Source organism: Trichosurus vulpecula, chromosome 1 (genome assembly GCF_011100635.1).
Source record: "Trichosurus vulpecula isolate mTriVul1 chromosome 1, mTriVul1.pri, whole genome shotgun sequence".
In the NCBI taxonomy this organism is placed as follows: Eukaryota; Metazoa; Chordata; class Mammalia; order Diprotodontia; family Phalangeridae; genus Trichosurus; species Trichosurus vulpecula.
Genome location: NC_050573.1, coordinates 189,582,811 through 189,599,398, shown reverse-complemented (window position 1 = coordinate 189,599,398; position 16,588 = coordinate 189,582,811). Strand labels below are relative to the sequence as shown.

General features: G+C 33.9%; 1 protein-coding gene across 1 annotated transcript in view; it reads right to left on the bottom strand.

Moving 5' to 3' along the window:
- The window catches only part of CDKAL1 (CDK5 regulatory subunit associated protein 1 like 1), a 695,070-nt gene that overhangs the window by 178,215 nt on the left and 500,267 nt on the right, over nucleotides 1-16,588 (bottom strand). Inside the window, exon 12 of the mRNA XM_036741492.1 lies at nucleotides 2,327-2,507. Within this exon, the coding sequence (XP_036597387.1) occupies nucleotides 2,327-2,507 (181 nt within the window). The remainder of the gene's footprint in view (nucleotides 1-2,326; nucleotides 2,508-16,588) is intronic.

The following is a 16,588-nucleotide window of genomic DNA, read 5'->3' as shown; positions in this document are numbered from 1 at the left end:
TTCTTAAAAAATGGGCAAAAAACAAAAGAAGAAAAAGTATAAGAGAATGGTATGTAGGCAAATACCTAGTGATCACAACTGTGAATATGAATGGGATGAAACTCATAAAAAGGAGGAAGATAGCAGACTGTATTAGAAGATATAATCTGACAACATATTGTTTACAAAAAACCCAGTTGAAATAAAAAGACAGAGTTTAAAATAAAGAGCTTGAGAAAAATCTATTGTGTTTCAGCTAAACTTAAAAAAGCTGAAATATTAATCAGAATCTCATATAAGGTAACAAAAAACTTGAAAAAAAGAGACAAAAAGGAAAACATTTCACTGAAAAGCCCCACAGTCAATGAATATTAATATTTAAAATATATGAACCAAATGGCATAGTATTTAAATACTTAAAGGGAAATCTAAGAGAGATACAATAGAAATAGAAAGCAAAACTATAATAGTGGGGAACCTCAATGTAATCCTATCAGATCTAGAAAGAGTTGACTAAAAAAAATAATAAACAAGAAATAAGTTAATGATCTGAATAGAATTTTAGAAAAGTAAGATGTGAGAGATGTCTGGAGAGTACTTAATGGGAACAGGAAGGACTATACATGTTAATCACCTGTGAATGGCACCATTACTAAAACTGACCATGAGTTAGGGCATAAAAACTTATACATACAAATGCAGAAAATCAGTAATCTTACATGCATACTTTACTGACCACAATGCAATAAAAATATAATGAATAAAGATCTATTGAAGAAAGGATTAAAAAGTAAATGGGGACTAAATAATTTATTCCTAAAGAATTTGTGGATTAAAGAGAATGGCAAGGAGGGAAATGTTTAGTGATAACAACTATGAATATGAATGAGATGAACCATCAAGGAAAGACAGATAAATATCATTAAAGATAATGACAATTTGGCAAAAGAGAGGCATTTTGGAAATCAAGCTAAAGTAGCCCTTTTGGGAATATTTATATTTCTAAATACATTTGTCAGCAAAAGAGAAAAAGGAGAGATTAACAAATTGGTTATGCAGTTAAAAAAATAAAATAGCAGGTACCTAAACAGAAATCTTGAAAATCAAAGAAAAGGTTAATAATAACTCACTGAATTAATGAATAAAATTAAAAGGTTTTTTAAAAAAAATAGAAAAGCCATGAGCTTATTTGATTAAAAAGGAAAAAAAGTCAAATGACCAGTCACTGCTATATCTTTGAAGTAAAAGCTAATTGCTGTTAAATGAATAAATGTGCTAATCACAGGAGGCTAATAATAGGAAGATCACACACAGAATGCGTATTTGAGCTAATGATATTAGAGAGGAGATAGACCAAACCCCTCAAGTTATCCTAGAATCCTGAGAGGGAAATATAACTGGCTTTGCTCTGGGAGACTGAGGCCAAAGCATATTTGTTACATATATATTTGTGAATATTAGAAAGTATAGTGCTAGAAATGTTATAGTTTTAGCTTTGATTGCGTACTGAATGTACCAATGTGAGATAATCTCTTGGGGAAATGGAAATAAAGCAAAACTGAAAATAAAAATTTTAGTAGAACTAAAAATGAAAATTTCTGTGTTTTTTTAACATAAAAAACTAATTGCTGCTATTTCTTATTTGAAGTTAATACTTTATATGTTTACTTTCAGCAGAAAATGAAAAAAAAAAAAGAATTATTCAATCACTCATTCCTAAGAGCCTATTTCTAAATCAATTTAGTGTCTCTGTTAAGTGTAGCCAATTCCGCTTCTTTCCTCTGATGCTGCACCAATAACAGTGCAGGTGTTTACCCTCTTATACCTATATCTAGGCAATAGCCTTCTGGTTGCACTGGTCTCCTTCCTTAAATGGAGGATCTGAAAGAAGCTCTCTGATGCATTCTCTAACCATTTTAGTCAGAAGGAGGAAGGGGTCCCACGGCTAGGGGGATACTAAGGAAGCATGAGTATATTCTTGCTTTAAATTAATCTCTAAGGGAAATGCAAAAACACCTAACTTCTGCATTCCCTTCCACTAGAAAGAACTATTTATTTTTAAGTTAAAGATCCACTTGCCAGGCTAAAAATATAAACCTTGACTCCAAGTGTCAACATTTCAAGGTTTTTCTTTGGGCATAATTCCAGAATGACAAAGAACTGCGTGATTAATTCCCAAAATGCCTTCTTGCTATTGTTTTACTCAGAACCAAAGAGTTATCTTCAATTTGTAACCCCCGTAACACACACACACTTCATAAATTTGCTATTAAAAATTCACAAAAGTAGGTAGCTTCAGTTACATTTTTGCAATTACCAGCACAAAAGCATTTTAAAGGTATCTTACCACATGTGCTGGAACTTGTTGCATTTTTGCAGCAGGGGTCCCTGGTCGTGGATAAAATTGATTAATAAAAAGGCTGGGAAACTTATAGTGTTCAACCAGTTTCAGTGTATCTTGAAAATCTTGATCTGTTTCTCCAGGAAAACCACAGATGATATCTGTAGCGATAGTTATTCCTGGAACTCTAAAAGAAAGAAAAGAAAAAAGGAAAAGAAAGAAAAACCTGTAAAATTATTTTTATGACACGCATTTATTTCTCTTTTTCTTATATCTTAAGTCACAATTCTACTAAATTCTCAAGAAAACACTTCAAACAATAATAAAAATCCTGAGGCCATCACTTAAATGTGGTTATTGTATAGACTAATGAAATTATCCTAATAATGCAGGAAAAAAAACATTTTACAAAGTGTCAAAATAGTTTTTGGAAGGAGAGAATGCCTTCTAAAACTTCCTTTGATTGTTGCTTTAATATCTGCCAAGATGGAAGAATCTTTCAAAGACACTTAGGGTTTTCCCCTCCTCATCTTAGTACTAATTATAAGCTAAACTAGTACAATTATGATAAGAATTGGGAAATGTTCCCATCCTCAATATGAGTCAAGCAAAGTCAAATTAGGAAGCACCTCCTATATGTCATACATTGTACTGAGCTGTAAGGATTCAAAGAAAGGCAAAACCAGTCCCTGTTCTCATGACTAGTCTAATAGGAAAGACAACATGAAAGCAACTATGCACAAACAAGATAGGTACAGGTTAAACTGCAGATTAATCTCAGGGGGGAAAGTACTAGCATTAAGGTGGATCAGGAAAGGTAAGATTTTAATTTGAAGACCGAAAGGAAGCCAGGGAAAGACAGGTGATGGGAAAATCATTAAAACAAAAGATAAAAATGATTTGGCAAGGTGTGAAAGAAAATACATTTGAAAAAACAGACTTTCAATTCTATATCTTTATTACTTTTGCATAGTCATTTTTAATTCTTTAAGGGACATTACCAAAGTAAAAATTTCAAAACACTTCTGATTAAAAAACAAAAAACAAAAACCTCCACATAAAGATGTATTCTGGACTAATGAAGGTATGTAATAAGGGTAAATTATGCCAGCAAATTTCAACCAATTTTATACCTGGCCCATCAGAGAAATCATGATTAAAAGCAGTAAGGAACTAAGGAGTAAACAGCAGATTGAGACAAGCAAGTACCCACTATCATATGCTTCCTAAAAGATTGAGTTTTTTTCAAAAGGATAAATCTCAGAAAATTCCTATAATATGTTATGGGAGCAGAGACAATGGGTTTATTGTCCCTGTCTATGAATTGGAGTAAACTTGGCACAGCCTATGGGGTATTCCCAAAGGAAAGTCCCTCAGTTGCAATTTTTCCCATTCCTTCTCAATTCCAATTATCTATCAGAGTCCAAACTTAGTATTTGGGTAATACATCCTCACTTTGGCCTTCAGGTAAAGTAAGTATTAGTAAAATATACTTGCAGGGACTGAATAGATTTCAAATGGCATTACGTATAAATGGTGTAGAAAGTCACTAATTTGTGATTTTTTAAAAGAAGAATGAATACATTTGACGAAATTACAAATAATGATGGAGAAGCATGCTTGTAATCCAGCGAAGGTATGAATTATTTAAAATTCTAAAAATAAAGTAAAAAGAAATTTGGGGTTTTTTTGGTAGTTCCATAACTGAAATAATTACAATTAACTTCTCCTCCACTTGACTGTGAGCTCTAAGAGAGCAGGGGCTTTCGTCTCTTTTTGTATTACTCATTCTTAGCAAAATGCCTAGCAGTAGTGATAGGTGCTTAAGACATGTCTACTGACCGATTGATTTTTAGCTGAGACTTCAAGAAGTCAGAATGTGGACAACAGGAGGGAGAAAGTTCCAGGTATGGAGGATAGTCACTAAAAATGGGCAGAGTTGGGAGGTGAGTGTCATGTTTGAGGAACAACAGGGAGCCCAGGATCACTGGATTACAGGGAACAAACTGGAGATTAAGGTTTAAGAAGATCAGAAAGGCAGAAAGAGGGCAGATGAAACAAATCAGTTTCGATACCTTAGTACTATTAACAAACTAGTGTTTAGAATTCTATTCTGGAAAGATGAAGTTGAAAGGGGAAATATTCAGATTATACAATTACAAATTATATGAAGACAATGATCATGGGCTTGTTTCTCAAATTCCAGTATTCTCGAAGTAGAAAGAATCACTTTGGGCCTGAAAGAGATCGATTTATAGAACAGTCAGATAAAAAGTATTTAGGACCAAGATGGTGGTCTAGGCTAAAAATGTAAATAGTTACCAAAAAGTCTGGACAATTTTAAAGATGATTGAATTGTAATTGGCTAATTAAAGAAAGCAGGATGTTTATCTGGGGTTGAAGTCAAGGAGAACAATTTTGTTCTTTCCCACAGGATTTCTCTTGCTACTTCTTTCAGACACAAATTCTTCTGTCAAAGAAGTGGCCTATATAATCCAGGATGGCAGTTCTTAAGTTCACTAAAAGCAAAACATATAGATGTGATGCTAGTGCAAGGGGTTTTGCACCAAATGCATTCTTTACAGAGCATAAGTACATTCCTGTCAACAATCACCTTATGTGGTGTAGTCACAGCACTGCTATAAAAGCACAAATTGCATTTGTGTTCAGAAAGTACACTGAGAGCCCCTTTATGAGGACAGAACATGTGACATGAATAATCAATCTTGGTTTTTTCCATCATGTTATACACTACGATGTCAAAATGGCAGAAGTTGATGTAAGCTGTGGACACCTTCTGTGAAAGACATGACATCTCTTCTGCAATTCTCTGCTCAAATATTTGGGCTGCTATGATAAAATATTGGATTATTTCTGTGGAGAGTTTTACATATTTATTAGAAGAAAGTACTTTAGCATACTTAGAAGCAAATACACCCATACTGGTAATTAATGTGTTAATTATAAATGAATTCTTATTTCTCTTTGAAAACAAACACAGTAGGGCATTCAGGTAAGTGCAGTAGATAGAGTGCCAGGCCTGGAGTCAGGAAGACAATCTGACCTTAGACATTTACTAGCTGTGTGATCCTGGGCAAGTCATTTAACCTTGTTTGCCTTAATTTCTTTATGTGTAAAATGAGTTGGAGAAGGAACGGTATCTTTGCCAAGAAAACCCCAAATGAAGTTACAAAGAGTCAGATATGACTGAAATGACTGAACAATAGCAAGGGTCACTACTTGATCTCACTTTCCTAGCCATTACTAAGTTATTACTGAGTTATTGTATGTGTTCCCAAGTAAGAAAACTGTTTTTCTTGAAATAAACTGTATTAATTCGGATAGATCTTTGCCCTAATTAATGCAAATTTAATGAGCTATCACAAAATTTTGTAGTAAAAAAAGCAACTGGTATTAGGCAGAAAACCCTAAGGAAGGCGTGCATGTGTGTGCACATGTGTGAATATATGTATGTGTGTGTGTGTGTGTGTGTGTGTGTATCTGTCTATTTATCTATATGGAGAGAAGGAGAGAGAGATTATAATTCTTCCTGGATGAGATTATTCACTACACATATTCAGACTTGGGAATGAAAGCAGGGGTAAGGGTGTATTCCACATCAGTAATTAATTACAACCAAAACAATACACCATTCCTATAACATGGTACAAAACTGTATCCTTTTTCATCTGCTGAATATAATATTTTTTAAGCAGCAAGTTAAAGTGAGTGAAATTATTTTATTCAGGAGAAAATCCAATATACACATATATAAGTACATATAAATATGTATGTATGTATGTATGTATATTTGTGTGACTATATAGACACAAAGGTGGTATCCCCCATTTTAGCTATTAAAATTTAAAACTATGCTAAGAATTTTGGGACACATTATATATGAAGTAAAGTAAATGACAAATAGTTATTATTTATCAATAGCTTTGTATATTCTGAATTTTCATAAGCTTAAAAATTAAAATCTGAAATATTATATTCAAAATTGACAACTTTAGGTTAAAGATCTTTAAGAAATCCAGACATGTAGAAGCTTTTAGCACAAATTGAAACAGACAAGAAATACATGCATACAGACACACAAATTATATCAAAGAGGTTAGTTTCTATAAAGTCAATGAACATCTCTGGGCTTCACTTTCTTCTTCTGTAAAGTGATAAGGTTGGGCAAAATAACTTCTGAGGTCCTTTCCAACTCTAAAGATGTAGCACAGTGATAGATCTTGCCCTTATGGCGGCTGAAACAAGTTTAATGTCATGCATTATATATATTTATTGTTATTCTGTCATTTCAGTCATGTCCAACTCTGTGACCCCATTTAGAGTTTTCTTGGGAAACATACTGTAGTAATTGGCCATTTTCTTCTCCAGCTTGTTTTACAGGTGAAGAAGTAGGCAAACAGGGTTAAGTGACTTGCCCAGGGTTACACAGCTACTAAGTGTCTGAGGCCAGATTTAAACACAAGAAAATGTGTCTTCCTGAGTTCAGGCCCTATGCACCTATGCCATTCCATTACATATAGATATGTGCCATATAAAAATATATGCATGATACATATACACAATATGTATGCATTTACATGTACTATATGTGTATGTAGCACATAACATTAAAATATTGATATATAACCATGTGTTTATTAAGGGCTTACTATGTGTCATATGCTGAGGTAACAAAAACAAAAATGAAACAATCCCTTTCCTCAAGGAGTGATTTTCTTTTAAAGTACTATGAAACCCAGACTCTATAAAGTATTAAAAAGCACCTCAGGAGAAGGACTTGAGGCCCAAGGAGAATGCTAAAAGAAGGTCTTTATGGTCACTAGGCTTAGCTATGTCTGTTTTTTTTCCATTCTGCCAATGAACTGTGTCCAGAAGAAATGATGCTTTAAACAGGGAGATGATAGTCACGTGCAGTAACTGGGTATAAATGGGGAGAGGCCCTAATAATAACAATAATGGCAGAGATTTCTACAGCATTTTGAAGTTTAAAGAGAGTTTAGTATATGCTATTTTTTAACATAGATCTAGAATTAGAAGGGACCTCACACACCATCTTATCCTTTAAATGAGTTGCCCAAAGTCATATAGGCAATAAGCAGCAGAGCTAGGATATGAACCTGTGGCCTCTTGACTTTAAATCCAGCAGTGTTCTTTCCACTTAACTATACTGCCTTTGCTGCCTTATCTGATGCCTTGGCTGTAATTGGCAACCTTTGACAGGAATTCTCAGCCGGAGGAAGAGGACTGTCACGCTTGGAAAAGTCTGACTTGAATAATATAGCATCAGAAGCCTTAGTTGAAGCCAGAAATGAGTATGGAGGCTACCAAATCAAAGGGTTCATCAGAAGTAGAAAAGAAGTGAATATAAAACCTGAATTAAAGATCTAAGTGGGCATCTAGGATTGTGACCAAGCTAAGCTAAGAAAATGTGATAATTATTGCTTTAAAACTGAAAGTAATGTGGCTAGAAAATATGTAATATTAAAAGGAATAATCAAAACAATTTATAGAACTATTACATATTAGTTATTAAAATAATACTGACAGGGTATACTAGTTCAAATTTATAGAATTATTATACATTGGTTATTAAAATCATATATGACGGTGTGTAATAATCACAATCTCTGTTACCTACAGTACTGGTAACATCATCCTTGTAGGAGGTTTTTGTTTCTATGGCAACAAGAATTATAGAATCCAATCAAATTAGATTTAATAATGTGTGTTTTTCTCTTATTCAAGGTGAAAAGGAAATGAAACATTTTTAACATTCATAAACCACAACAAATGACTGAATTCCATTTAGAGATAAGGTGATAATTACTAGAGTAATTAGAATTCTTCCTGGATGGGATTATTTATCACACAACGGAAATTCAGATTTGGGAATGAAAGCAGGGGCAAGGGTATATTCCATGTCAGTCATTAATTGCAACCAAACCAATATAGCTTTCCTACAACATGGCACGAAACTATCCTTTTCCATATGATTCTGAATATAATATTTTTTAAGCAGCAAGTTAAAGTGAATGGAATTATTTTATTCAGGAAAAAATCCAATTATAGAAACAATCAACTTTGCCCACTTGCTTTATTTTTCTCAATATTTGAAAGAGAACTCACATTAGAAGAACCAATTAAACAAATGTAGGAAGAAACAGCAAAGTTGGGCAAATCTAAAATCTTTGAAAATTTAAAGTACTTTTCACCACTGTTCAATATTTTGGAGATTCACCTTATCAATACATAAAAAAGGTATTTGGAGGTCAAATAAATGACAACTTTCAGAGCAGTCTAATTGGTGAAAATATATAGTTGTATGATGCTGTCTCTGAAACTTAATCTACCAATCAGGTGTTGGACTAAATGTTCTAAAGCCCAGTTTAATCTCTGAATCTGTTATCCTATGATCCTCCCCTCAACTTCTGGACACTTTAGTACATCAGTAGATATGCTGTCTGTTTTATCAGTGTGAAAACTCTGTACCCTGGTACAGATTACTATCCCTTCTTACCTTATTACCCTGTGGGACTCTTATCCTTATTCCACAATGGATCCCACAAAGAAGTCTACCCAGTTTTCTGAGAAACCATTTCTCTATTACAGGTGCTAATTCTTTTTTGCATCATGGACCCCTATGGTAATCTGGTGAAGCCTATGGATCCCCTTTCACAATGTTTTTAAATGTATAAAATAAAATACATAGTATCATAAAGGAAGATGTTTATATTGAAATACAGTTATTAAAATATTTTTACAAACAATTCTGTGGACCCCAAGTTAAGAACACTTGCTTTATAATTCCTGGATATAGAGGTAGGAACCAGTTGAGCCTGGGGGCTATTCAATATGACCACACTAGGTTCTTTTCCCATCACATATTTCTCTAGTAATATCCTTTATGCTACTTCTCCTGCTCAAGCTTTCCTTGATAATATGTTATAATACATTTACACTTATTATGCACATTTCTATTGCCATTTGGGTGACATTCAACTTTAATTCTTTGGAGATTAGCATTTCATAATGATGGGCAGCTAGATGGAACAGTGCCTACAGTACTGGTCTTGGAATCAGGAGGTTCTGAGTTCTAATCCAACCTCAGACACTTGCTGTGTGACCTTGGGCAAGTCATGCAACTGTTTACCTTAGTTTCCTCATCTGTAAAATTATCTGGAAAAGGAAATGGCAAACCATTTCAGTATCATTGCCAAGAAAACCCCAAATAGGGTCAAGAGGAATTGGATATGACTGAGAAATGACTAAACAATAACCACAATTCCATATTAAGGCATGTGCTGCCAGAAGAATATTGTTTAAAAGAGCAGGCTTTGTTTCAAGGAGGAGCTTGATACCATTAATAATAAACCCTACATACTTTCCCACCATTATGACCATGTATTTAAAGAAGCACATCTTTGCATAATGGTGAAACTGAAAATGCAACTTAGCAACAATAATCCTTTCTACATCAAACATAAATGAAATATATTCTTTGTTTAGCAACAGCAGCTATTTTATAGATTGTCTAAGACTGCTTATAACATTGCCATGTTATATTCATAGCCTGAATCTTTTGCTCAAAAAAGAACAACTCCATCCCCAACCTTGCATGCCATGTTTGTCTGTTAGCTGTAGTTGTTATTCAGCCCTCAAGTAATGCTACACTGCTCGAGATAGGCTTCATTGAACCTGAAAACATTTCTGGGCCTTCTCTGATTGTGATTATCCCACTTGAGTTCACCAGACAATAGCTGCTTCAGGTTCCTGCTGTTATCTATTATTCGTTTGTACATCCAATCCAAAGCAGTTGTGTTATGATAAGTATTGCATCAATGTTGTTAAGAGTCAATCCTAAACTAAGGAAAAATTTCAAAAGTCAACAATATAACTATTCAATCATTTAACACCAGAATATTATAGACCAATTACCTTAACAACTACTCAAAGTAAAGAACAGCATTAATCACAGATGAACTGTCTTGAAACAGCACTCAGTGAAATCAGATTCAATGATTTCTAATTAGGAATAGTGATGGAATGGGTTTTCCAGGAAAGATGGTGGGGGAGAAATGAAGGAGGCTCAGTGCCTCAAATGCTTTTCAAAGAACAACAAAAACAAACACAAATATCAAAGAATGCAGGGTTAGCCTTTTGCCCTAAAAAAGAAATTAAAAATCAAAATGGAAAATATGAAAAGTGTTAGTTAAAACAAATTATAAAGCAGCTGAAAAATCTCAAGTGTCAAGAAAGAAAACTCAGATGGATAAAGAAAAATATAAGTTATCCCAAGATATCCTCAAATGGATAAGATATTTTTGGAAATTAAATAAGTATTAAAAGCACTAAGAAAATCAAAAGGCCAAATAAAGAATAGAATCCATAAAGTTAAAAAAATCAAATAGTAAAATCAATAGTAAAGAAAATGACCTATACCAAAAACATAATAGAAAATTCTAAAGAATTTGCTGAATCAACCAAGTACTCTAGACTTACTACAGTGGAAAACTGAAATACAGCCATCAAAGAATGAAGTATAGGCTAACAAAAATCAATGAATTGTCCAAAAACTTAGAAAGTATGCAAAAACAAGTAATGAAGCTGGAGACAAGAAAATTGCTGATTTACTGATGTAGAAGCTAAGAAATGAAGGCTTCACACTGTAGTCAAGCTCCATTGTAAATTTGTTGGAAAAGAGGGAGTAAAAAGGATGAGCAAGAACCAAAAATCTATTTGTTCTGAGAACATAATAACAAGTTACTAAAACTTCCAGGAGTGGTAACTCACTCTTGTAATCTTTGCTACTAGGGAGATTAAGGCTGGTGGACTTCTTTAGCCTATGAGCTCTGAGTTGCAGTTGGCTAAGTAGATCACTTAAATTCACATTCTTGTCTTGCACCAATATGATGAGCCCCCAGGCTAACTTAGAGGAAATGGATGAATTATAACAAAAATGTACAATATAGAAATTACCAAAAGAAAGACTGTTTGAATAACCCAATATCAGAAAGAGAAACTGAATAATCCATAGATGAACTCCCAAAAGAAAAAAAAAAGATTTAGAAGTGAAATCTATCAAACATTTTTTTTAAAAAAGCAATTAGTTTCAATATTACATAAACTGTAGCTTATGTAATTAGAAAAGAATATATCTTTTCAATTTCTTTCTATCACAGAAAAATAGACTTGAAACCTAAGCCAAAGAGAGACAAAACAGAGAGAACTACAGACCATTATCTCTAATGAACACTAATACAAAATTAAAAAAAATATATATTAGCAAGTAGCTTACAACAAAACATTAGAAAGGATACATATGATCAAGTAGGGTTTGTACCTAGAATGCTAAGTTGTTTCAATATAAGAAAGACTATATGTGTGTGAGTATAATATATATATATAAATTCGAGTTAATAATGCAAATAATAAAACTCATTTGATTATATCAATATATGCTAAATGGCTTTTCATAAAATCAGCACTCATTTTACAAAAAACTCTAGAAAGTACAGGAATAAATGGACTTTTCCTTGAGGTAGTAAGACACAAGAGAAAACTTTACATGTAATAGAGAAAAAGTAGCATCCCTTCCTGTAAAATCGGGGTAAAGAAAAGATGCCCATTAGTATCACTACTATTTAACATTACATTCAGAAGCGTTAGATGTAGCAATAAGACAAGAAAGTAAAACTGAGGGATAAGTATACTCAAAGTCTCAACAAAATTATTGCTTTTTCAAGATGATATGATTTACTTAGAAAATGTTGAGTTGATCACAATATTAAGGGAAACAATAAATTCAACAAAGTTGTATGATATAAAATAAATCTAGATAAAACTTCAGTATTCCTGTATGCTACACATTCCAACAGGAAGAGCTAGAAAGAAAGTTCCATTTAAAATAATTGCATAAGTTATAAAATATTTGGAGGTTCTGAGATTTTATATATATATATATATATGTATTATATGTAGACATACACATGTGTGTATGTATATACATATACATACATACATATATAATATTATACAAAAATTGGGAAAGAATCCATCAGTATCATATATCATCAAATTGTACTGCCCAGCAGTAATAGCTAAAATGATTTGATACTAGTTCAAAAATAGAGGAGGTGATCAGTGGAATAGATTAGGATAGTGTTTGATGAACCCAAGGACCTCAGCTATTCAAGTAAGGACTTACCGCTGGACAAAAATTGCTGGGAAAGTTGGACACTAGTCTGGGAGAAATCAGATTTAGGTTAACACCTTATACCATATACAAAGATAAGCTCCAAATGCATACATGCTTAGATATAAAGTGTTATATCACAAACAACTTAAAAGAACAAGGAAGAAATTACTTTATAGATCTAAAACAAGGGATAGAGGGTCTCACTGAAGATAAAATGAACAATTTTGATTACAGAACATTAAAAAGTTTTTGTATAAGTAAGCCTAATATAGCTAAAATTAGAATGGAAACAGATAATAGGATAAAAGTTTTATAGCACATTTCTCTCATAACATTCTCTCATATCTTTTATCCTTTATATCCTATATCCTTTATATCCAAGATCCATAAGGAGCTGATTTCAATTTATAAAACTACAAGCCATTCCCTAGATAAATGGTCAAAATATATGAATAGGTAATCTTCAGAGGAAGAAATCCAAGTTATCAACAACTATATTATCAATTGTTCTAAATTACTAATAATTAGGAAAATGCAAATTAAAGCAATCTTTGGGTTCCATCAGATTGGTAAAGATGACAAAAGAAGAAAATGGCAACTGTTTGAGGAGCTGAAGGAAAATAAGCATATTAATGCACTGTAGTGCTATAAAATTGGTAAAGCCATTCTGGAAAGAAATCTATAATTAGGCCCCAGAAGTTATCAAACTGGTATATCCTTTGATCCAGCTATACCACTATGCCTAGAACCCAAAGAGATAAAAGAAATAGAAAGGGGACTTATATGTACAAACATATTTATGGTAGCTCTTGATAGTAGCCAAAACTGCAAACTGTTCTCCTCCTGGAGAATGGCTAAACAAATTAAGGTAAATTAATGCAATGGAGAATGACGTAACTAATGTAAGAACTGTTTAATTTGTTAATTAATTTACATTAACTGATTAATTAATGTAAGAAAAGATGAAATGGAAAGGAAACTGGGAGGATGCAGATCAAAGTAAGCAGGATTAGGGAAAAAAACTTACACAATGACAACATTATAGAGAAATATAGCTCTACAAGACTTTAGGACCCTCACCAATGCAATGGGAAACCCTGAGTTCAGAAGACTGAAGATGAAACACATCACTTTATCACCTTCCAAAGAGGTGTCTATCAATGAAGATTTTGAAAAAATGTTCAGAATACAAAAGTCTGGTGTAAAGAAACACAGAGTACATGGAAAGACAATAAAGCAAACCAACTTAATTGTACACATATATATGTATATATGATATAATATATATTAATTATAGTTGCTTATAATATGAAGGAAAAGCCAAGGAAAATGGTGAAAACAGGTCAAGTCCACTGGTACCTGGGTGGAATTAGATGTACCTTGGGTCCTGAGGGAATAGTCCACCCTCCTCAAACCAGTAAAGCTTGTTGGCTTTTTACAGGATTTGTAGCACACAGCAAACTCTTAATGAATGCATATTGATTGACTGGATCTAGCAGGACCAAGAACTGGAGAAGAGAGTAAGGAGTCTGGACCTAAGGACTGGTGCTGATTCAAACTAGTGAGATTGAAGGAAGATTCCTAGTGAGTTGGTGGATAGTTGATATTCAATCTCCCCCACTGGCGGGAAATGGGTTTGGGGACTTTACTGCTATTCTAAATTTGATAAGGTGATACATGGGTTTTGAGCTTCCCTGGGGCTTCTTTGTTTAGGAGGATAAAGATGGTACCACTGGTGTTATTATAACGATTAACTTAAAATACAAAGAAACATAAGTTTCCAGGTCTGGCTAATGTGGGAATTGTTTTGCTAGCCCACTCATGTTTATAACGAAGGTCTTACTTTATTAACTTATTCAATGGGGAAGGACAGTGGGAGACAAATGGGAGGAAAATTCTTAATGTTGGATCTCCATGCTTTTCCTAAGTATTTCTTTGTTTGGAATGCACTCTCCCTCTACCCCTTCACCTTAGAATTCCGAAATTCTTTATAGGCTCAGCAGATGAGACAAATCCTACACCGAGACTTTCTGAACTCTCCCTTAGTAGGTGATGGCTTCTGTCCTCTATTTATTTCATATTAATTTGTACATTTGAATCCATCAAATAGAATGTAAGCTCCCTGAGGGCAGAGCATTTTTTTTTCATGCCTAGGGCAAAATAGGATGATGTACACAAATATCTTAATAAATATCTCTTAATTTAAGTTGAGGGGAGGCAGTCATCAACACTAGGCATTTGGATGAAGCCAATGAGCATTACCCTAAGATTAAAAATCTTACATAGTGACACAGTATTGAACAATTACCCTAGCTTTGAGCTCCTCAAATAGGGCTAAGCACTTCTCCTGGCACTGATAAATCAACCAATCAATAAACATTTAATCAACATGTGCTATGTACCACACTCCATGCCCATGCCCATAACTAGGGACAGAAAGAAAGAAAGGCAAAAACAGTCCTCAATGAGCCTAAACCATAATAAAGGAAACAACATGTAAGTAAACAGGTGCATATACGATAAATACAGAGTGGAAGGAAGAAAAATTTACACAGAGGCATAAGAAAAGAAGGAGAGTTTTTCAGGCATGGGAGATGCCAAGGGCAAAGGCATGGAGACTGGCTATCCCACATCCCTAGAATTCTCTCCCTATTCACCTCTGCCTCGTGGTTTCCCTGACTTCTTTCAAGTCTCAGCTAAAATCCTGTCTTTTCCTGATACTCCTTAAGGCTATTTTTTTCTCTCAATTGATGATCTCCAATTTATTCTCGATATAGCTTATTTGGACATAGTTGTTTGCATGTAGTCTCTGTCATTAGACAGAGAGCTTTCTGAAAGCAAGAATTGTTTTTGCATTTCTTAAACAGATGCTTAATCAATGCTTGTTGATTGACTTACTGACTAGAGATGAAGTGTCCCATGTGAGGAACAGCAAGGAGTACCCATATTGCTGGACTATGGAGTATGTGGGGGAGGAGTAGAGTGTGAGAAGACTGGAATGGTAGGAAAGGGCCATGTTGTGAAGATGCCACATAGAGGACTTTCTATCTCATTTAAGAGGTATTAGGGAACCAATGAAGTTGACTGAACAAGGGCTGATATAATCAGACCTGTGCTGTAAGGAAACTACTTTGCTAGCTGTGTAGTGGGTGAGTTGGAGTGCAGAGGGATAAAGCAATAAAGTGTAGGAAAGTGGGGGGAAGAAAAAAAAAGGAAGAATAAAATGAAAAGAGAAGAACATGAAGGGACTGAATGAACAGAATTTGTAGGAAGAATACATAGTGAAGGAGGAAGAAAACAAAAAGAGGTTTTTAAAATATAAAATGTAACAGTGTATAGTTACCAACCTTGGAAGTACGCAGTTGCAATAACAGTAAAAAAAAAAGCTGTAATAAAAATATTAGTGATTGTAAGAGTAAATGAAGAGACATTGGGTGGTAAAATGTAATTAATAAAAACCTTCATTATGCCTTATGGCCTCCAACACTGCTCCATCTGATGACAATATATCCCTTTCAGATCAGAAATTACAAGCAGAAATTATATGAATAGAGTGAATAACACAAATCAGCAGACGGGGCTTCTGTCTATCCACAGTAATACATACATAACTACCAGAGAGAAGCACCAACATCTGGGTTTTCAAAGCTAGGGGACTCCTCAAAGCTACCCAGAGTCTCAACTGGCCAAATGACAGGAACACTCTTCCAATGAGTGAGCCCCCCCAAGCAAAATGCTAACCTCAGAGTACATATACACTTCTTCAGGGTCAGAGGGCATCACAACCATGTGACTCAAACTCATGTGACTTAGGCTTTCTTGTGACTTAAGGAGGTCATCAAAGACTTTTGATTTAATCAAAGACTCTTGATTGAAACAAAGGCAAGAACACAATATCATCCAGAAGGCAATCAAAGGCACTTGATTGCCTTAGTGCTGAGAAGCATTCCAAAAGAACAAACAGTAAAAAGTTCCACTTTGCTTGCCGTTACAACTGACATTCTTCAAGTAGTCCTGAATTAGATTTTAGAAATTTATAAATATATTTCTAC